At 59.1% G+C, this 20,034-nt stretch overlaps 7 protein-coding genes across 8 annotated transcripts; 2 read left to right on the top strand and 5 right to left on the bottom strand.

The window, feature by feature from the left end:
• Positions 1-399: 399 nt before the first annotated feature.
• On the bottom strand, positions 400-2,954 carry JDV02_002906 (uncharacterized protein). Its single transcript, XM_047983984.1, has 4 exons — positions 2,758-2,954; positions 2,483-2,693; positions 1,840-2,428; positions 400-1,786 (listed from the first exon to the last, which is right to left on the bottom strand). The coding sequence occupies exons 1-4, from the start codon at positions 2,929-2,931 to the stop codon at positions 484-486; spliced, it is 2,277 nt and encodes a 758-aa protein (XP_047839956.1). The 5' UTR covers positions 2,932-2,954; the 3' UTR covers positions 400-483.
• Positions 2,955-3,106: 152 nt separating this feature from the next.
• Positions 3,107-5,196, bottom strand: JDV02_002905 (uncharacterized protein). The gene has a single exon (XM_047983983.1). The coding sequence runs from the start codon at positions 5,096-5,098 to the stop codon at positions 3,434-3,436; it is 1,665 nt and encodes a 554-aa protein (XP_047839955.1). The 5' UTR covers positions 5,099-5,196; the 3' UTR covers positions 3,107-3,433.
• A 351-nt stretch (positions 5,197-5,547) lies between these two features.
• Positions 5,548-7,002, bottom strand: JDV02_002904 (uncharacterized protein; the record flags this gene model as incomplete). Its single annotated transcript, XM_047983982.1, has 1 exon — positions 5,548-7,002. The coding sequence occupies one exon, from the start codon at positions 7,000-7,002 to the stop codon at positions 5,548-5,550; it is 1,455 nt and encodes a 484-aa protein (XP_047839954.1).
• Positions 7,003-8,088: 1,086 nt separating this feature from the next.
• JDV02_002903 (Uracil phosphoribosyltransferase) lies at positions 8,089-9,632 on the top strand. The gene is made up of 3 exons (XM_047983981.1): positions 8,089-8,657; positions 8,800-8,899; positions 9,022-9,632. Exons 1-3 carry the CDS (start codon positions 8,478-8,480, stop codon positions 9,465-9,467), a joined length of 726 nt encoding a protein of 241 aa, XP_047839953.1. The 5' UTR covers positions 8,089-8,477; the 3' UTR covers positions 9,468-9,632.
• Positions 9,537-12,892, bottom strand: LIG4 (DNA ligase (ATP)). Its single transcript, XM_047983980.1, has 2 exons — positions 12,608-12,892; positions 9,537-12,555 (listed from the first exon to the last, which is right to left on the bottom strand). Exons 1-2 carry the CDS (start codon positions 12,811-12,813, stop codon positions 9,639-9,641), a joined length of 3,123 nt encoding a protein of 1,040 aa, XP_047839952.1. The 5' UTR covers positions 12,814-12,892; the 3' UTR covers positions 9,537-9,638.
• Positions 12,893-13,108: 216 nt separating this feature from the next.
• Positions 13,109-15,470, bottom strand: ADE12 (Adenylosuccinate synthase). 2 transcript variants are annotated; one of them, XM_047983978.1, is made up of 8 exons: positions 15,317-15,470; positions 15,139-15,206; positions 15,051-15,079; positions 14,964-14,984; positions 14,688-14,895; positions 13,835-14,629; positions 13,719-13,775; positions 13,109-13,661 (listed from the first exon to the last, which is right to left on the bottom strand). In XM_047983978.1, exons 1-8 carry the CDS (start codon positions 15,345-15,347, stop codon positions 13,599-13,601), a joined length of 1,272 nt encoding a protein of 423 aa, XP_047839950.1. In that variant the 5' UTR covers positions 15,348-15,470; the 3' UTR covers positions 13,109-13,598. The 2 variants fall into 2 exon arrangements, with proteins under 2 accessions (XP_047839950.1, XP_047839951.1); XM_047983979.1 differs by having other exon boundaries at positions 13,251-13,661; positions 15,139-15,424.
• A 1,245-nt stretch (positions 15,471-16,715) lies between these two features.
• JDV02_002900 (uncharacterized protein) lies at positions 16,716-18,497 on the top strand (the record flags this gene model as incomplete). Its single annotated transcript, XM_047983977.1, has 2 exons — positions 16,716-16,736; positions 17,192-18,497. 2 exons carry the CDS (start codon positions 16,716-16,718, stop codon positions 18,344-18,346), a joined length of 1,176 nt encoding a protein of 391 aa, XP_047839949.1. The 3' UTR covers positions 18,347-18,497.
• Positions 18,498-20,034: the final 1,537 nt, after the last annotated feature.

Raw genomic sequence — 20,034 nt, 5'->3', positions numbered from 1 at the left:
TCCTGCGTGCCACGCTCGGTCGGTTCATCATCATCCCTTTCCGGGGAAAAGTACCGGCCAGACCCGTCAGGGGGTTTGGGGGTGCGCACACCCGTCTGACCCTACGTTGGCGTGTTGGGGACAGGCATGGCTGGCGCAAATGTTCAACGTCGGTCAGTGATCAACGGCGGCGGCGGTGGGGTGCGGGGAACCCTCCGCCTGTCCGGCCGGTGGAGTACGGGGCACGTCAACGACGCCAATTCGGGGGGTGCTTTGCTTGGAGAGACAGGACAACCTCACAAATCACTTAGTAGTACTTGCATCATGTCCACAGGTCATGGCATTTGTTACGATATGGCTGTGCACGCCGGCAACATATCGATGCGCCGGGGGGGAAGAACAGACATGATTCATACGCTTCTATTCCTTCACTATGATTGCTAGCCAGAACGCTAATACTCAACATCTGTTTCGCTCCTTCGCTACGCCGAGCCTCGATCCTGCTTACTGATCCTTGGCCTTCTTCTTCTTCTTTTTCTTCTTGGCTTTTTTCGTGGACTGAGCCTCCTCGGGTTCCGAGACTTCTTCCACGTCGAGGGTGTGGGAGCTCTTGTCTCCGGAGAAGACACTGCCAGTAGAATGGCCAGCACGGCGACCAACGCTGTGACCGCCGCCGCCACCAGCAGTCTTGGCTGCCATAGGCGACTGTCCCACCTCGCTACCCAGATCATCAGTCAAGAAGGGATCCATGAATTCGGTGGAATCGCCCGACGCCCTCTCGATCGACATCTGAAGACTCATGTTTCCCATGCCTTCCTCGACTTGCTTGATTGTGACCTCGTCGTCACTACCACCACGGGAGGCGCTCACGCCGTTGACCTTGTCTTTGAGCAAACGCAAACACTCCTCCGGAGACCTTTGCTGGCTAAACGCCATCCAGAGCTCCCACTCAGCATCGCGCGGATCTTGCCCGGAGAAGACCCATTCCATCCAGCGAACCGAAAGGCGAGTAGGGTGAGTACCCCAACTCATATAGCGGTTGAAGTCGCGGAGCGAAGGCTTCGAGGAGTTGCCGTGGACCAAGCGCAAGGGCCAGCGCGGCACCACCCTGTGCTTTTCGCGTGGAATCATCCCCAGGAATCCGGCTTGGAATACGCTTTCATGTTCTATGACCGGGTTGTCCAACGGCATCAGCGACCGGTAGGCAAATCGTTCGGGCGAAGAAAAGTATTTGGCGGCGAAGCGATCCCAATTTCTCCACATCAAAAGACCTAGGTTGCGCCGGATGCTCTTGGGGTCGTCGTGTGATATGTCGGCTGGCACCGGCGGCGCGTACTCGTCAAGAACCGTCTTGGTTGGCTTGTACATGAACTCCTCTTCTCTGTCCTTGTCTTTGGACACCACTGGGTCATTGTGAAACAAACAGCCGGCCGTGTGAGCCAAAAGGGCCGCGTTCGGGTTCTCGTCTCGATGTGCCAAGATGCGTGAAAACGCCACGAGCGTAAGAAGCGGGTGCATATCCCACAGGTCTCCTATGGCAATACGGTCGAAGGGTTCGCGCGCAATGGCATCATCCTCCCAATGCACGAGTTGGCCAGCGGACTCGCTCGTGAGCTGCACATACACGTCAAGTGTCTGCAATCGCTGCTGGAACTCAAGCAGCAGGCTGCGCAAGTAGTAAAAGAGCTTGCCGTAGACGTCGTTTGGAGCTGGAGACTCGGTGTTGTCGAGATACTCCATTGGCCACTCTCCCATTGGCTCCTGGGTCGCGCCAGGAGGAAACGTCGTGTTTTTATGGAGGAACAAACTTGAATAGTGCGGTTAGCTAAGTTACCTGAGGCACATATGGGAGAGACTCACGGGTTGACGGTGTCAAAGTCATCGCGTGGGTGCGCGTAGGGCAAAAGGCAGCCGTCAAACTGCCACTTCTGGAGCCCCATCTGCCTCGCCCTGGTCATCCTTGCCTTGTACACGACGGCGGGATTTGAATGCTTCCGCACGTCCAGGAAACGAATCACGGTCGCCTTGGGCACCATAATGGTCCCAGGCTCGCAGAGGCGCCCCCAGATCTCCTGCCACTGCGCTGCGGTAAATTCCGTGTCCATCTGGAAGCGTCCCTCTTTTAGGCGGGAACGACAAGGTGCTTCTGGGCCGTTTTCCTGCCCTTGCCCGTGTTTTCCAACATTCGCTAGCACAGTGACAACAGGTCGGTCCACAATGGAGCGAATGTGTTGCCAAATGGCCTTGGGCACGCGGCTCGAGTACCACGAGTGGATGACGGCCTCTGCGTTCATGGCTGGGTCGCCGCTGCGCGTGCTGAGCAGGTGGAGGGCTATGAACGCCCGCATGCTATGTGGAAAGTCGCATTCGTTGAGAAACAGCTTGATCTTCGGGTTGGCCTGCTTGGGCAGCTTGGTGATGGCGTAGATGAAGTGGCGGAAGGCAGTGACTACGTGCATGGTCAGCATGTGGCTTCCAAGAGAAGTAGGGATGGGACACGTACAGCCGGTGAGCAGCAGACGCAGCTCGTCGTCAAACCCGACACCTTCGTTCTTCTCGAGATTGATCATATCAGTGGCCGGTTCTATCGACCAAAAGCACTTCCTGCTCCTGGTGTCAACTGTCGGAGGAGGGCCTCTATCGTCCGGTATTTCAGCACAGCAATCACGCTTGTGCATGCCCCAGTCGCGCTTGAGGCAGGCAGAATCACAGTACTATCAATCGGGTCACTGTTAGCGATGCTCGAGCCGTCACATAGTAGTAAAGCGGGAGACAAACCGCCACGACGAGGCATTTGGGGCATGGGACGCGCGGGATCCCGCTGCAGGGCTTGCCACCTTGTCGAGCCGCGCACATGGGCTGCGTGATGGAATATGCGCCCGAGGTGGCCATGGCGTCGATGGAGAGGGTCAGAGGAGGCGGCCAACAGTGCGCAAGATAAATGGGTGTCATGGAAGTGATAGAAAGCAGCCGAGATGGAGGGGCTGTGCCAAAACGAGTGCGTGCACTCGGCCCGCAGGGTGCGGAGGGAAATTTTGGCAACGTAAGGCAGGGCCAGCGAGTGAATCATAAGGTGCCTGAGGTTCCAGGTTCTGGTCCAGGGCTACCTGCTTCTGCTTGCCAGAGCCGCCTGAACCACCCGACCAACAGCTGGCGGCAGCTGGCCAGCAACTCCCCTAAACCGCTGCCCCCGCTGCACCTCCCATCAACCAACCGCCGAGGTTAACAGGATTCAAGCATCGCGAATGTCCCTGCTAATAATTCCGGGGAATAAGTTTAAGAATCAGGTACATATACACGGCCCGTCCGATGTATGTGTTGTGTTGATGGGTTGCAACATGCTCCCCAGCCGCTTCAAGAGGGAACACTTCAGCCACTTTGATAACGAGCAACAGCTCACGAATAATGTAATTGCAAGGGGATCCTGGTAGATTGACATCAGCTGCCATCAAGATCAATGGCAGTTGAGCGCCGCAAACCCATCCGTCCACCGCAGCCCGCCCATGACCGCCACCATGACCGCAAACGCCGCCACCACGCTCGCCGTGCCGTAGACGTACGCATTCCTCCTCCTCAGGCTGCTCAGCTCGGCGACCCACGTGGACACGGTCGTCAGGCAGCCGCAGAAGCCGTCCTCGACGCCCTGCAGCACCTGGCACCCGACGAGCCCGCCAACGGGGACATTGGCGATGTCCCACGCCATGCCCAACACCGCCGTGCCAAAGATGTTGGCCGTAAAGGTGCCCAGCGGGAAGCAGGCGAACCGTCCGTTGAGCCACAGCGAGAGATAAAAGCGCAGGAGGCAGCCCAGCGGCGCGAAGACGAGCGCAAATGTCGCCCGCCCGCGCCAATTGTCGTGCGGCGGAAATATGGATAGCAGCACGGCGCCGAGCCAGCAACCCCAGCCGAGGAAGACGGCGAGTGGGTCGAGGATGCGGCGCGCGATGCGGAATGGTATCGACGGAGTGAAGCGTTCCGACGCGATGGCAAGGTGTGCTCCGACAAACAGGCCACCAAGCGAGAGGCAGACCGTGGTTATGATGACGGCCAGCATCGCCATAAAGGAGTAGCCGCCGTTGCGGCTTACCGCCTGTGTGCCAAACCCGGGCGCCACCATGTCGTTGGACATGGCGAGGAAGACGTCGCGAATAAAGGTCGAGAAGCTGGTAAAGCTGCCACAAAAGCCCGTAGCCAGACCAATGTAGAGCGGAATCGTCTTCTTGGTCGCAAGATGCGCCTTCTTTGCTGCCGCAAGGTCCACTACGGCTTCCTTGGTTGCAGAAGCGGCGGGTCCCGATCCGCCCGACGTGCCAGCGCTCTCTTCATCTTCACGCTTTGCGCGTTCGAGCACTCTGTCGTACGCGGGTGTACCCCACTCGTAGCGGAACAGCATGCGGTCCTCGCCGAGGAAGCCCATGATGAGGCTGCCGCCGAAGTTGGCCCAGATGGTAGTAAAAATGACGGGCGTGTCGGGATAGTGCGTCAGCGCGGTGAGGCCGACACGCGCGAGGGTGCCGAGCAGGGAAAAGAAGACTAAATAGGAGAGCGTGTATATTTGGGTCGCAAGCGAGGATATGTGTGTCTGTTTGTCATAGCTGTCGCTCCCTGCCACGGGGGGCACGGCGTCTTGGTGTCGTCCGCGGGACGAGTGACTCCGACGGTCCTCTTGGTCGCGGCTGCGCGTCTCTTCGAGGCTGTGGTGTCGGTATATGGGCCCGTCGGTGACATTCTGCACAGGCGACGCAGCGGCGAGCTCGTCGAGGTTGGCCCAGCAGTCGGGCGCCGTGTAGCAGTCGTCGTTTGCGACGCTGGCTGGCTGCTTCGGCCGTCTGCTGCTGCTGGCCGAGCTCGTTTTGCGGGCGGGCGCGCGGCCGGGGCTGCGCCGTCGCGAAGGTACCGCATCCGCATCGCCGTCTTCGCAGTCGTGGCACTCTTCGGAAGTGATGCGCCTCATATACCCGGACGCGGGATCGGCCTCGGGCACGGCGGTGTGGACGTCGTCGACATTGTGGTAGCTGCCGGGGGCGTCGTAGGCGACCGCCTCGCTGGTGGGATGGCGGCGACTCGGAGAGGCTTCGCGCGGAGTCTGACCCGCGGAGGGGTACTCGCGCGCGCTCATCGTGCAAGATGTCGTGCTAGACGGCGACGCGGTGTCATGTTGAGGCGAGGTGGTTACAACGGCGCGGTGGATGGAAAGACGCGGAGTCCTTGCTGTTGTTTTCTGACGGGAGTCGATGGGTCCGGATAGCGGCAGTCTAGCTAGCGGGTGTTTGTGGTGCCGTCATAGCCTATAGGCCAGCCGGCCCACCCGGATCATCTGCCGGGTGCCCGAAGCAACGCTCTGGGCCTGGACTTGATGGCGGCGATTCAGCCCAGTGGCTCCGGCTTCGGCTGCCGGCACATGCGGTGCCCTGTGTTAGGTGGCCGAAGGCACGCGCATCTCACTGATGGGACCTGTTGCGGGCGCCACCGGAGTACTACCTAAAGTACCTAGTACTGCGCTTTATGCGCCCACTAATTGAGCGATTCAACACTGCGGCTACTTCGTATGTACGATCTACGAAGTGCCTACGCCAGACTAACACGGAGCAAAGTGCCTCCAGCGCTGATATAAAAGTCGTGGAAATCCTCTGGGCGTAGGGTGACGCTCTCCCACAACAAGGTCCCATCCAGTATCGTAGCATTCCGAGTGTTCCTCACCGCCTCTGCATCGTCATCTTTAAGCCGCTCGAGGTGGCAAAGCAGGGTTTTCCCACGGTCGGGCGCTGGAGCCGAGTACTCGATTTGCAGCTCTAGTGGCCAAGCTTCGTACAGCGCCGGCGAGGCATTATTAGCCGGCACGGTTACAGCGAGTTGTTTGCCAAGCGGTAGCACAGCTGGCTTTGTTGACCGAATGGCAGGTTCGATGTGCACCGGGACGGCCTCGTCACGCCGGTGTGCATCAGTAGATTGGCACGGCCCCTCGTCAGAGTAATGGGCAGCCGCCTGCTCTTTGGGAGGGGCCCTGCCGGGCGAGAGAGACGACTCCGCCCTTATTTGCAACGCGCCGCCTTCCGCGTCATCGACGGCAACATGTTCCGAACTGACGATTGTCGAGTCCGAAAGTACAATGGTGGGCACTGTACTCTCAAGCGGATACGGGTTCATGATCTTCTTTCGTCTCTGCAAGGTCAAGGTCAGGCTTTGCTGTACGATGTTGCTCAACGTGTTGACGAAGCGCCGTTCGAGGTCGCCCCCCGGCGTGAAGAGCGGCAGACGCCATCCCGGATATAGCTTGCCGTGGCATCGCGGCGTGTAAAACTTTTTGTGCATGGTGATGAAGGCGTTGCAAAGAAAGCAAGCATCTTTGCTGGAACAAATGACCCGCGGGTATGGTTGGGAGCGCGGTGTTTCGAAATAGTGGATGAGCTGTATCTCGGCATGGACCTTTGCTTCGGATAGGACGCTGCGCTTTCGCTCCATAATCTTCTTGACAGCATCCTTTTCGGAACGCCCAAGAAGGCCTAAGCATTGGCCGAGCTGCTTTTTTTGCTTCTTGGACACTTGCATCCCTGCGAATGTGCTCGGCGGCTCCTCGGTTTTGGACAGCGAGGGCGTCGTCCCGAAAGCCTGGCGAGGAAGGGCAGCAATCTTCATCTCCATCCGTCTCACGATGGCAAACTTCTTGGCCGTGCGACACAGATATCTAGCCGCATCGCGGTACCGCGCAAGCTTCCTTATCATGTTCAGCAGGCTACTTCGTGAGCCGGGGTCCATTTGTCGGTTCGGAATTGAGTCCAGCATGCCGGGTAGGCCGTCCAGCCGCGCCAAGTGTTGGATGCTCTCCACCATGTCTTGCAAACGCGACGGGGCCTGATAGTGAAGCCATCGATCAATCTTGCCCAGTACCTTTCTTGACCTATCCAAGAATGGAGCGCGGGACGGAAGCGCTAGCATAGCTTCCTGCAAGAGCTGTCTCAGGGTCTGTCTCGTCGCCTGTTTGTCGAGGAGATGTGTTCGCTCCTGTATCCTCTTGGTGCACATCTCGACGATGGCGGCGAAAACGTCACGCTCTACATCTAGACAATGAAACGCATCAATACCACGCGAAAACTTGCAGATGGAAACTGCTCACTATGTGGCACTTGGGAAAGCAACGAGAATATCTTTCCAAAGCCCGCCTCGATTTTCTGCAATGTCGCGAGACCATCGCCGAACCGGGCCGAGTTGACGGCAACAAGCACATTCAAGGCGGGCTGGGTTGGACTCGGACACTCGTGGAGACAGAGTGCCGGTATTCGGGTTGGATCGTCTTTGGTGCATGACAGAAACGCAAGCGTGCTGCATAGATTTCGTTCTCGTTCAAACGGCAGCGAATAATGGTTTGAAGCCGACGGGGGCGAGGACGATGACGTCGCACTCGTGGGCGAATTTTTGGAAGGTAGTTGGGGGACCTCGTGGAGAAGGTGCAGGATGGCAATCTTCTCGGCGCAGGCACTGGCACTGGCTTGACTGGCTAGCATTTCTCGCCCGTTTGGCATGACAGTTGGACCTCGTTTAGCGGAGGGAGGGACGTTGGGCATTGTGGAGGCGACGGGATGATGGGAGGAGTGAGCGGAGAGCTGGGGGTTGCGATGGCACCCCGAGGGGAGTCACACTGAGCAGGTGTGCCGCGATCGTTACACGACATCAAACCTTTATGTGCCCGTAACGTACTGTGGTGTGTGCCCGTTTGAGTGCCCGGTCACTTACCTAGTAGGTAGTTACAGCGTTGCCTGCAATAGCTACCCCGGCACTCGACGGGATGAGGCCTGCCTGAATCGAGGCACCTCCCGTGTCGCATCCACCCTTACGGCTTGTTGGCGCAACAGCCGCCCGTCCACCCGTATTCACTAATGGATCCCTGGGCAGATCAACAACAAACCCCCCCCCCCGGCCTCAGCTGTCGATGCCCCTCCCCCGCCCCGCACTGACCACGTCCAGCCTCCAGCGGAGCTGTCCCTGATCCGCAGGCACGGCCTCTACCCCAATCGCCGCCGTTCAAGCCTATGGCAATCAGCAGCTCCAGCTGCAGCCGCTCACCGACCGACCGCCGCCTCCGCAACAGCAAGCAAGCAGCCCGGCAGCACACCGCACGCAGCACCTACGAACGTACATACAACACCACCCGTGCCCCTCCTCCTCCTCCTCCCGTCCTCCCTCCTTCCCGCCTCTCTTCCTCTTCCCTCTCCTCGGCCACGTCGCCCCATCATCGCCGTGGTGATTGACACTCACACTGCTTCTCCAGCTCAGACATCCATACCTCTCTCACTCCCGCTCTCATTCTCTCTATATACTTGTACTTTGGTAGCTTGCCGAATCTCTCAATCTCTCTCTCCCCCTCGTTTTCCCCCTCCACGATACTTCTTCGTACCTACATCCGACAACGACAGCTCGCGGCACAAGCAGCAACACAGACACAAACAAAAACAACATTCGACGCCCGTATCTCACAAGCAACGTCACAGATTCCCACCACCATGGCGAACCTCCCCACCAACGTGCACGTCTCGTCCCACCCCTGCCTCCAGGCCAAGCTCTCCCAGCTACGCTCCCGCTCCGCCGACTCCTGCGCCGTCAAGGCCCTCGTCCACGACATCAGCCTCCTCGTCGCCTGCGAGGCCCTGGCGCGCAACCTGACGGCGGCAACTGGCCCCAGTGTACGTCCCCTCCCCTCCCGTGCGCACGCGCGCGAAACGGGCTGTCGTCCCTTTCTGCCTTGTGGCTTGGCACTGCTCTGTTTCTGCTGCTGTCGCTGAGTCGCTGAGTCGCTGACACGGATCGGGCCCATGTTGAATATAGGATGAGACGCCCTTGGGCTTCACGTACACCACTACCACCACCTCCCCCGAAACAATGTGCATCGTGCCCATTCTCCGCTCTGGCCTCGCCATGGTAGACGGTGCGTGTGCCTTCCCCCCCCCTTTCCCCCGTCTTTTCCTTCGCGGACCCTTCAGAGCACGCGAGCAAACCAAGCAAGCCAGGTGACTCGAGCTCACTCACCAACTCACTCAATCCTCGCAGCCGTCCAAACCATGCTCCCCGTCTCCGTCCCCATCCACCACCTCGGCATGTACCGCGAGCAAACCACCCTCGCCCCCGTCGAGTACTACAACAACCTCCCGAGCCGCACCTCCACCTCCAAGGAGGCCAACCCCCCGCAAACCTCCTCCTCCTCATCATCACCGCCCCCGCAACCGTCCTCCCTCGCCATCATCGTCGACCCCGTCATCGCCACGGGCGGCACCTGCGCCGCCGCCATCCAGACCCTGCGCGAGTGGGGCGCCCGCCGCGTCCTCGTCCTCGCCCTCCTCGGCGCAGAGGAGGGCGTCCGCAAGGCCGCCGCCGAGTGGCCCGAGGGCACCGAGCTCTGGCTCGCTGGCTTGGACGGGAGGCTCACCCCGCAGGGCATGCTGGACCCGGGGCTGGGCGACATTGGCGATAGGCTGTACTTGACCATGGGCAAGTAACTAACTACGAAGTAACTTAGAAAGGGATGGGGATGGGAAATGCCGTAGTGTTCTTACACAGTTGGCTGATGTGCGTGCTGTGGCTGGCCGGCGTGCGATCTGAATGACGGAAACCACTGAATACCTACATACATTAATCCTACAAGCCTCATCTTAAAGATCCAAGATCGGTCACGGCACCGCGTACTGTTCCTCGTCCAGCCTCGTCTTCTCCGCCCAGCTCTCCTCCACCCACCCGCCCGTCACGACCCTGGGTATCCGGCGCCAGCCGCTCACTTCCCTGCGCACCTCGTCGGCCACCTCACCCATCTCCATCGCGTCGTCCCCTACAATCACCACATGCGTCACCACCCCGTCGCCGCCTCCGAGCGCATCCTCCACACGACCGCCTGCGTACTCGACATAGCGCGCCAGCTTGCTCAGCAGCAGCCGCTGCCGCGCGCCCGCCGTCGCCGCCTCCTCCGCGGGCCGAAAGTGCACGACGCACCCCCGGAACATGAACCCTCGTAGGTCGCCTAGGCCTTTCTGTCGCTCCTCCAGCTCTCGCAAGAAGACGGACGCGTCAAAGGCCTCCCCCAGGCTCTCCAGCTTTGGCATGTCGGCCAAGACGTCGCGCAGCTCCTCGACGGACGTGTCTCGCGCGTAGCTGTCCCCGTACTGGTCCGTGTTGTGCATCGCAGCCGCCCTCGTCTCGTCCGTCGCGTGGAACAAGTGGCATTCCTCGTATGGGAGGAGGTACCCCGCGGCGGCATCGCCAACGCCGTCGTTGGATTGCTCCAGGCAGTCCTTGATCCAGCGGGGTCGAATAATGTCCACGCTGCCGTCCTTGATCAGGCTGGCCGCCTTGACGACCTTCTTGTCCGCGATGAAAACCATGTCTTTGGCAGCGCGCTGGGACACGGCGCCGCCGTTTTCCTTGACAATGGTTTCGAGCTGGGCCTTGGTGTGCTTGTACGGCTTGAGCGACTCGGACAGCACGCAGAACTGCAGGCCCTCGAAGACACGCGACTTGTCGCCCTCAAACGCCACCGGCGCCGTGTCCTCGCCCGCGATGACGACCTGGCGCTTCACGCGCTTCGGGTTCCTCCTCTTGCGGTCCTCGACCGTCATGGCTTTCTCCTTGGACTCGGCGTCGACCCTCTTCTTGAGCTCCTGGAACTCCTCGACGTTGAGCGCCGAGTCCCAGCTGCGGTCGAGCCTCAGACGGCGGAACCGCGGGAAGCGCAGCGTGATGCCCCGCGCGAAGCTATCGGACGGTCCCACGCTGGCCGCCTTGACGGACACGACGACCGAGTCCTTGGGCCGGATCCACACGTCCGGCCGCTCCAGCTGCTTGGCTTCGCCGCCGCCGAGCTCAATGTACTCGGACGGCGGGTTCTTGGGGTCCCACTCGATCCATTTGCCCTCGGTGTGGTGCCGAATCTCGGCGTAGTCCTCGCCGCGGAACCCGCCGCCGACCTTGAAGAAGCTGAAGCACTTTTCTGGGTTGGCGCCCGCCTGGATGTGGTTCTGCGTGGCGCGCAGCCCGCACAGGAAGCTCGACAACATGCCGCCGCGGCGCCCGGAGCCGTAGTAGCCGCCGATGATGAGGCAGTCGAGCGACTCGCCAAACTCGGACATGTACTCGGGCTTGACCTTGAGCCAGTCGTCGTTGCGGCTGTTGAGCCGGTACATGGACCGCGGGTTCTTGAGCACGAGGCCCTCGGAGGCGTTGGCCACCACCTCGCGAAGCAGGGGCTCAATGGCGTCGGCCGACGTCGCGGGCGTGTACGAGTGGATCTCGAGGCGGCGATGAACGGGGTCGACGGCCTTTTCGAGGGCGCGTCGACGGTCGCGCAGCGTGTACTGCGTAAGCTGCTTGTCGTTGAGGTACAGAATGTCGAAGACGCGAAATAGCGGACGGTGGCCCGCGGCGTCCGAGTCGGACTTGTTCTGCTGTTCGGAGAGGGCAGCCGTCTTGAGCGTCCCAAACGGCACAATCTTGTTGATGCCCATGTCCCAAGTGATCATTTCGCCGTCGAGAATGAGGTTGCGCACGCCCGACGCAAAGGCATTCTTGAGGTGCCTCGTCAGCGCCGAATTGTCATCCATGAAGCCGTTGCCATATAGATAGGTGTAGTCCTTGGCCTTTCTCGACCAGAAGCAGAAGCGCATACCACCCGGGTGGTCTTGGTCCTCGACCATGTGCATCTGCATGCGCTCGCCGTCGAGTTTCTCCTCGATCCAGAACTCGGGGTCCTCTTCGGTGACACGCAACAGCTCAATCATGCGCTGAAATGACGCCGGCATCTGGAACTGGGCGAGCTGCGGCTGGAAGCACTGCATGAGGGAGATGCCCGCCTCCTCGTGCTCGAGCCGCACCTCCGGATCGTACAGCTCCCAGCACACGCGGCGCAGGCTCGACGACACGCTGAAGAGGGCCTCGCCGTCCGGGTGCCACAGGTAGAGGAACGTCTTTTCCGTGGCGCCCACCTTCATCTGCTTGAGGATGATGCGGATCAGCCACATCATCTCCTCGGCATTCATGCGCTTGTAAAACGTCTCAAAGATGCGGAGATTCTCGGCCTCGCCCGACGACGCCGCCAACCTGTCGAGCTGCTCGTTGACTTCGGCAATGGTCATATCGCCGACGTCGGTCCGCATCGGGCGCTTGGAGATGACCTCGAAGCAGCGGCCGGCAAAGTCGCCCGCGAGGCGCGCGGCCATGGTCTGCCCGGGGATCTTCCAATGCAGGAGGTTGTAGCCATCCTCAGAGTTCTTGTCAATCTTGATGAGCCTGACAAGTAGCTTGCCGATGGCGCTCTCCTTGAGGCCGTAGACGCCGCGGTCGCGGTCCTTGTCCGGCAGGATGAGGCGCAGCGCCGGGTAGAAGTCGTCGCCCACTTCCTTACGCCAGCGCGTGATGAACCGCTCTATGATGTGTCTGCGCTGCTCCTGCGGGGACAGGCTGTGGGCGCCGCGCGGGCCCTTTTTGCTTGCTGGGCCCCCCGCCGGCTGCTTCTTGTTCTCATTGAGCGGGTTGAACAGCTCGAGGAAGAGATCGTGAAACGCCAGGGTCTTGGAGTGGTTCCTCGGGCGGTTGGGGTATCTAGAAGGTCAGCAAGAGAGCACCAGTTCGTCGTGCGTCCATGCCGACATACTTGTCATCCAGCTCATCCTTTCTCAAGTCAGAGGCGCCATATTGAATCTCCTCCTCACGTTGAGCGTCGGAGTCCTGGGTTTGGCTCGCGCGGCTCATCTTGGTTATTCCAGAGGCACGCTTTGACCCCCCGATTAGCTCGAAAGAGTGCAGTGAGAGAGAAGAAAGTGATGGAGCGCGGCGACTACATGGTGTGCTGAAGCTCATCAATAGTAGCAACGATCGTGAACGGAGCTGCGGCTGCGGCTGCGACAGTGACGTGACGATTGGTTGACGATTCCCCACTAGGGGCTGCTGCCTGTGGCGGCCACCAGGACCTACCTAAACTAATGGGGGCGACATGTCTCACCGCCTACTAGATACGGTAGACCACTATAGCTGCGGCAGCTACCCATTGAAGGCCGTTGTCCACGCACCCATTGCCCGAGAAACCCGGCTATACAGCCTGTGTCATGTTGTCGTTCGTAGCCCATGGCTTGAGGAACACGAATTTGCTGATTGCCCAAGACTGGCGGGGCCCAGATGCTTCGGGTGGTTTGCAGGGATGCAAGTTCTTGGCCGACACTGGCATCAAACCTGATGGCAGCTGTGTGGACCTTGCAGAACAGTTTTGCGCTGTCAACTTGGACCAGCGAGGCGGCGGTGGGTGTAACTTGCTCGACAAGTATATCTCCAGTCGAGTGCACCAGGAGAGTACTGACGTTAGTAGTTGCTGGTGACGCCAGACAGAGGCATAACATAAACGACAGCCCACGACAGCGTACAACAGACGAACAAGGTCTATCCTTGCTACCAGTTCTATACCAGCCACCGAATCCGGGACATGTTCCCGGTCCGTTGCGTTCCGGACAATCCCATTCAGTACTTCATATTCACCAGGCATCGGCGCCAGCCAGAGCGCCCATGTCTATGCCCTGGTTACCTGTATCCGTCACACCCGCCCACGCCGCCTCGAGTTTCGTCGGACACGCGAGCTCCAGACGTGGCTCCGCTTACTGAGCGCGGGTAATCATGTCATCGCGCGAAGGACCGGTGCCGATCCAGCCAATCTTGACCTGCACTCGCCATTAGCATACCGTGCCACCAGACAAGCTCGCCCAGCCGCCACTTACCCCAGTGTACTGCTCAATGAACTCAATATACTCGCGCGCCTGCTTAGGCAGATCATACTGCAGTCGTCATGTCAGTCTCTGCCTCGATTTCTATAACGTTTCTCAGGGGCACGTACAAAGGTCTTGGCGTGAGTCGTGGGCTTCTGCCAGCCCTCAAACTCCTTGTACACGACCTCGCACTGCTCGAGGAAGGCCAGATCGGCGGGGAAATAGTCAAGCTCCTCGCCCTCGGGGGACTTGTAGGCGACGGCCACCTTGAGGACGGGGAATGTGTCCAGCACATCGAGCTTGGTCAGGTTGAGGGCCGTGTAGTGGTTGATGGAGACCGAGTACTTGAGAACGACGAGGTCGAGCCAGCCGCAGCGGCGCTTGCGGCCGGTGCTGACGCCCCACTCGCGGCCAATCTCCTGGAGCTTGGTGCCGGCTTCGCCAAGGTCCTCCGTCTTGAAGATGCCCTCGCCGACGCGCGTGGTGTAGGCCTTGACGACGCCAATGATGCGGTCAATTTTGGTGGGGTTCAGGGCCAGGCCGGTGAAAATGCCGCCGAGACCGGTGTTGCTGCTGGTGACATAGGGGTACGTGCCGTAGTCAATGTCGAGCATGAGGGCGTTGGCGCCCTCGATGAGTATCTTCTCGTTCCTGTCTTGGGCCTGCTTCATGAACTGCACGGCGTCGATGCAGTACGGCGCGAGCTTCTGGCGGTAGTCCTTGAAGCGCGCAATCTCCTCCTCGACGTCGTACTTGAGCAGGTCGCCAAAGCGCTTCTTGTAGCCGCTCGCAAGCTGGCGCAGCTTGCGCTCGAAGGTGGGCACGTCGAAGATTTCGTGGATGCGGACGCCGCTACGGGCGGCCTTTGTGCTATACGAGGGACCAATACCGCGGCCGGTGGTACCAATCTTGCGCGCGCCGAGCTGTTTGGAGTGTCAGCCTGATTCTTTAACAGCCGCGTATCATCAGCGCCATGCTCACCTCGACTTCCTCGAGGCCATCGACGGCGGCATGGAGGTCAAAGTTGACCTGGCAGCGGTCCGAGACGAGGATGCGGTCGTCGGTCTTGAGGCCCTTCTCCTCCAATTCGCCAAGCTCCTTGAAGAAGCTGGGAACGTGGAAGACGACGCCGGAGCCGATGAGGTTGATGCAGTTGGGGTTAACGAGGCCGGACGGCAAAAGGTGGAAGCTGACGAGTCAGTGTTCGGTCGACGGAGAGGGTTCGGTCGCATGTCGTGCGCGCGTGCGAGCGCATACCTGTAAGAAACACCATTTGCTCTGCAGCGCTGTCAGCCTTCTGCCATCGCAACGAAGCATTTCGCAATAGTGGCGTCGTATACTCACACAATGGAATGCCCAGCATTATGGCCGCCCTGTCGGTTGGTCTCGTCTCAGCAGCAATCGCAAGGTTGGAAGAGGCATAGCAGCTTACAGCGGCCCGGGCGCAAAGGCGCACCTCGGGGCAGAGGATATCGGTGAGCTTGCCCTTGCCCTCGTCTCCTGTGTGCGTCACGGTCAGCGTTGGGGCTCGCCCTCGTAATACCCCGCGATGCATGCGCGGGCGCATTGCGCGGCGGGGTCGCAACGAGGGAGGGACAGCGTTGACATACCCCACTGGGAGCCCAGGATGATGGTGGCCATGATTGAGATGCGAAGAGGAGGCAACAATTGACCCGAGAGTCAACTGAGAGGTTCAGTGAACAAGACCAAAAGTCGTTGTTGAAGCGCGAAAAACTTCCAAAGCCCAGCGAGCGTCCGGATGCGCGGGCGGGATAATATGGGAGAAAATGTCTGGTGGGGGGTGGTGGGGTGGAGTCCACGTACGTACTAACGTTACCAGCCGTTCCGTCAGCCACCGGGCTGCTGGGCTGCTGCCCGTGGTCCTGGGCTGTGGAACGCTGCGCTGCTGCGCTGCGTGGCGCTGTCGGTGAGTCTCCCCTGCCCTCGACTCACTGGGCGGGCGAGCTGCTGCCGCCGGGTTCGGACACCCCCGGGCCGCCTCAGGGCCGATGGAGGGGCGCGGACGGCCCCTGGACACGATGCGTTGTGGTTGGTCACTGGTATTCAATCGAATTGCCCACTGGCATTTGACACTTGTCAGGAGCCGGACGGGAGTCTTCCAGGTTCCTGTTCACCTCAGCCTTTTCGCCCTCGCCCGGGTGAGCTCAGTGTCACGAGTCCCTGGCGACAGTGAGCGATGACTGAGTCCACAGTGATCCGATGCGCGGCCCGGCGCTGAGCTTGGCTTGGGTGAGTCAACCCCCTACAGGGACATCAACTTAGATGGCAAGGCGCTGACGCCATTGCGGCCCACCATCCCTCATTCAATGCACGCCAATGCAGTGCGGACCTTCTTTCTTCACGGCAGTCACTCCCAGCTCACCTGCCGCCTTTCGCGGGCCCGGCCGGAAGGTGCCATTCATTCGTTGGCCAGTCGCGCCTGCCTTGTCACTCATGTCCTGTGATGTCAAGCCTGTTTGCCTGTCTTGCTTGCCGGACTGGGATTGGGTGGGACCTGCTGGGCTCCGTCGGATCCACTCGACCCCCGACTCCGGCCCGTGTTCCCGCCGTCTACTTGAGCCGAGTCACAACAGCGACCCTCATCGCAGGCGCACAACGACGGCGGTGGCTTCAATTGAATGACACGCCGAGTCGACTTGCGTCTTGGCCTCGCCGCCGCCATGACCGTGGGATTGCCGCGCGTGGAAACGGTCCGGCACCCGCGCACCACCTCTTGCAGCCCCCCCTTTCCAGTCGCTATCACAGGCCTGTTTCTTTGATCCGAGTTGTCGCACTGCCGCCCTTCTCTCCGTTCAATGCCCATGGCCATTGACATCGGCCGCGCTCCTACAACGAATTTTTCAGTCGAGTTCAGACAAAGAAACTCCCTATGACGCTGCGAGGGCGACCGAGCTCTGTTCCCTAAAGCTTCCTTCGTTCAGACAAACCACTAGACCCCATAGCCGTACGGAGTCGGCGACATCGACAACAGCCTGTCGTCCATGTGCCATGTCTCACCCGTTCTTCAACGTGCGCTTTTGTTCTTCTTCAACTCTATGGACTCGCCGATGCCCAACCAACGGACATGTCCAGCCGCGTCCATTGAAGCCCGGGGCGGCCTCCGCCCAAACACTGAACCTACCATGGCTGCCGTAGACAGAGGGTCGCGTCCTGGGACCTCTGTATGCCGCATCGCAACCAACTTCCTTGTTCGCATGAACAGCATTACTCCATTGAGACAGTACACTCTTCCATAGACTGGAAACTATCGTGAATGAAGCCTCATCGCTGCATATAAGAGATCACCATCCCCTGTCCCAAAGTGATCATCAAAGCCATTCCATCACAGATTCCTCACGGAAAACAACATCGTCTTTGCCATCACTTCTCACATCTCATCGGCCCACCTCAATTTTCACAAAGTCTCAACTTCTATGCTTTCCAGATTCGCTACCATCATCATGAGTCGACTAACCCCCCCACAGCCTCTTATCGCCCGAGACCTATCTTTCGCCACCGAGGTGCACTTCATGGTGGGCCAAAAGCTGCGAGAACCAGCCCCTCTTGACGGAAAAAGGAAATGGGCTTGTCCTGCAAACGCGCAGAACCCAATCGACAGAATTCTCACAGAGATGACGCGGGTCATCGACGCCAGCACCCAGGAGGGATGTATCAAGCGGGGGAGCGAGCCACGCGACGAGACCACCGTGTGGGAGCACGAAGCTCCCAATAAATGGTTGGTGACGCCATCCTGCCGTTCATGGCCAGGCGATCAAGCTCCACGGGGCTACAAGTGGCACAGCTTCAAGCTGCGCAGTCCGTTCTTTTCCCATCAAGGTTTTGATGCGCCTCCGCACACGCCGCACCCGTTCCAGCGGCCCCTTGATCTCCTCCAGAGAGATTTTCTCATACACTTGAACGCTTCGACCCAGTTCAACGTCCTCGTGCGGCTCAACAGCTCCTGCACAGATCTCACTGCCGCCAAGAGGCTTGTGTCCCTCGTGTGGCTCTTTGAGAAGCTGTTCCTTGTCCCGCTGACCCCCAAACAGCAAATCAACAGCGGTCGGGCCTTGATGGTAACAGAAAATAGCAAGCTCGCCGAAAACAGCGGCAATATATTCCCGCAGCGGGAAGTGCCAGTCGAGCTGCGAAACACCCACCCGCGGTACAAGAGCCGCAATTCCAGACTCGAGAAAGAAACGTCTGACATCTGGAAGGCTCAGTCCGTTCAGGAACTTGACCTTTTGATGTGCAGAGACGAGCCGCCTGCTCGCCGCGGAGTACCGCTGGCTTTTTCCCTGATTCAGGCGCCGGAGCCCGCGACTCCCGCCGGACACGCGACATGGTATGCTGCGTTCCGGTACGCTCCGTGGCATTCTCCTGACCAGTACCCGCTTAGGGCCACGGTACCCTGGCTGCGGGTACTCTTCAGCATCGTCGCCGCGTCGCAGTTGACGACTTTCCAGTTCAAACAATTCGCCGAGGACATGCTTGACCATATGCTCGACCTCATAAGGGTCCGCGCGACGGAGCGCGAGTACCTGGGTTCCATCATGCGCAAGCTTGCCTTGTCAGTGGATGAAAGGAATTGGAGAACGATCCTGGATCTGTATGCTGAGCGAGAGGCGCAACGATCGTAGACACGTGCTGCCCGCTGAGCGGCCTTTGAGAAACCTGCCTCGGGAAGGGTTAGGTTCGTCAGGGGGAGGGGGCTGAAGGACTTGGCGCTTTGGAGGGAGGAAGTTGTTCCCTTTAACGTCTGCAATCGAATCGGCAATTCAGATTGACATGGATGGGTCTAATTATCAGGCTTCGCCCTTTCACCGCGCGCGAAGGCCTCATCCTACATCTACATTCACGGCCCCTTTTTAAATTGAACCCTCACTTCTCAGTGATCTATGGTATTGGCTCGCTATATCGTGTTTATACTTGAGTTGAGGCATCGCAACGAAGAAACTTGGAGTAATTGCGAAAAGATGTTGCCTAACATGACTTCTTCCAACTCTCCGCGAAAAGCAGCACAGTGATTGCTATCATCGCGGCGTGCAGTCAAGATTGGGCCCGGAGAATTTGCTAATGTAGGGTAGTCAAGATGGTTGAGATTTTCCCTTCGCGTTGTTCTTCCGGTTGCCTTTGCAGACATGGCATAGGCTCATTGTAGGTCATTGCGTTTAGTAGAATGAAGTTATTATCCTCTACGTAGAAATACACCCACACACATATATATATACATATATATATATATCGGTCGATGTCATCTTGACTCTTGTCCACGGGTGGGCGTTTGATGGATGGCATGAGGCTTACACATTCCCGGTCCACACGCAGATGTTTTGCATCAGGCATGGCCCATTGACTACAAGACTACGTTTGTACGACTTTAGTATATCCGGCACAGTGGATGGCTGTCACCGGGAGAGCCGCGCCGAATGTGGCATGTCGTCCGTCGCTGTGAACATAGCCCCGATTTCAATACGTAAGCATTTGATGCCGAGCACCGCAACAAGAAACAATATCCCTGCCGAGGATAATATGTACGCTATTAAGAGCTTGATGTGGGCAAGAAAATTGGCAACAAAGCTTAGTGAAAAGTCTGGCGACGTCACAAACTTCGTGGGCATGTGGTAGACATGCATGTGAATTACACTCATCAGACCGGTCAAGGGACAAGCCCATCCATCATCCCCGTGCAGAGTTGCGCCGAACAGCGTCGTCGATCGAGACTTAACTAACGCGGGGAGGTAACAGTCATTGAAAGGGCGATCATCTGGTCATCCAAAATAAAGATCCTCGCTTAAGCAAGCTCGCATGGCGTGCATAATTGCTGCCGCCCGTCAATCGCAACGGCCTCGGCTGGACTCGAACAAGGCAAATTTGACCCCTAGCGCTGCAGGTCGTCCTTGGCCTTTTTTCGACAAGAAAAAAAACCAGAAGATCAATGTCGATATCACGCGCAATATTGGTCGCATAGTGCTATTTGTCGAATAGGGCCGATAGAACACAGGCTCACAGAACGGACATCATGTCAGAACCTGGAACTTAGCTTCTTGGGCCCCCCCGGACTACCGATTGTTTTGGTCATGGTCGCGCTTCTTGGCGAGGCGCTGGATGCCGGACCGACGAGAATTGCTGCAGGTGGGCTGGGGAAAAGGCCCGATATCCAGTTCCACCTCTCCACACTGACGACTCTCCGAGACCTGGGGCCGCCACGAGTTTGGACGTACGTACGACGGCCCGGCGCGGGGCCCCTCATTATTAGGTACGCTTACACAATGGCATCAGGGCGAGCGTCTCCTGCCCTAGTTGGCGGGGAATTGCCGGGAGAGGT

Source organism: Purpureocillium takamizusanense, chromosome 2 (genome assembly GCF_022605165.1).
Source record: "Purpureocillium takamizusanense chromosome 2, complete sequence".
In the NCBI taxonomy this organism is placed as follows: domain Eukaryota; kingdom Fungi; phylum Ascomycota; class Sordariomycetes; order Hypocreales; family Ophiocordycipitaceae; genus Purpureocillium; species Purpureocillium takamizusanense.
The sequence above is the reverse complement of the archived record's forward strand: the minus strand, read 5'-3'. Positions and strand labels throughout refer to the sequence as shown.

Coding starts and splice junctions, on each gene's coding strand:
- JDV02_002906 (XM_047983984.1), bottom strand. CDS start 2,931: ATGACACCCATTTATCTTGCGCACTGTTGGCCGCCTCCTCTGACCCTC. Junction 2,429..2,482: donor GCGTCTGCTGCTCACCGGCT/GTACGTGTCCCA, acceptor CCATGCACGTAG/TCACTGCCTTCCGCCACTTC. Junction 1,787..1,839: donor GACTTTGACACCGTCAACCC/GTGAGTCTCTCC, acceptor GCACTATTCAAG/TTTGTTCCTCCATAAAAACA.
- JDV02_002905 (XM_047983983.1), bottom strand. CDS start 5,098: ATGAGCGCGCGCGAGTACCCCTCCGCGGGTCAGACTCCGCGCGAAGCC.
- JDV02_002903 (XM_047983981.1), top strand. CDS start 8,478: ATGGCGAACCTCCCCACCAACGTGCACGTCTCGTCCCACCCCTGCCTC. Junction 8,658..8,799: donor CGGCGGCAACTGGCCCCAGT/GTACGTCCCCTC, acceptor TGTTGAATATAG/GATGAGACGCCCTTGGGCTT. Junction 8,900..9,021: donor TGGCCTCGCCATGGTAGACG/GTGCGTGTGCCT, acceptor CAATCCTCGCAG/CCGTCCAAACCATGCTCCCC.
- LIG4 (XM_047983980.1), bottom strand. CDS start 12,813: ATGAGCTTCAGCACACCATGTAGTCGCCGCGCTCCATCACTTTCTTCT. Junction 12,556..12,607: donor AAGGATGAGCTGGATGACAA/GTATGTCGGCAT, acceptor CTGACCTTCTAG/ATACCCCAACCGCCCGAGGA.
- ADE12 (XM_047983979.1), bottom strand. CDS start 15,273: ATGCGCCCGCGCATGCATCGCGGGGTATTACGAGGGCGAGCCCCAACG. Junction 13,776..13,834: donor CGACTCACGCCAAGACCTTT/GTACGTGCCCCT, acceptor TGACGACTGCAG/TATGATCTGCCTAAGCAGGC. Junction 13,662..13,718: donor TCATTGAGCAGTACACTGGG/GTAAGTGGCGGC, acceptor TGGCGAGTGCAG/GTCAAGATTGGCTGGATCGG.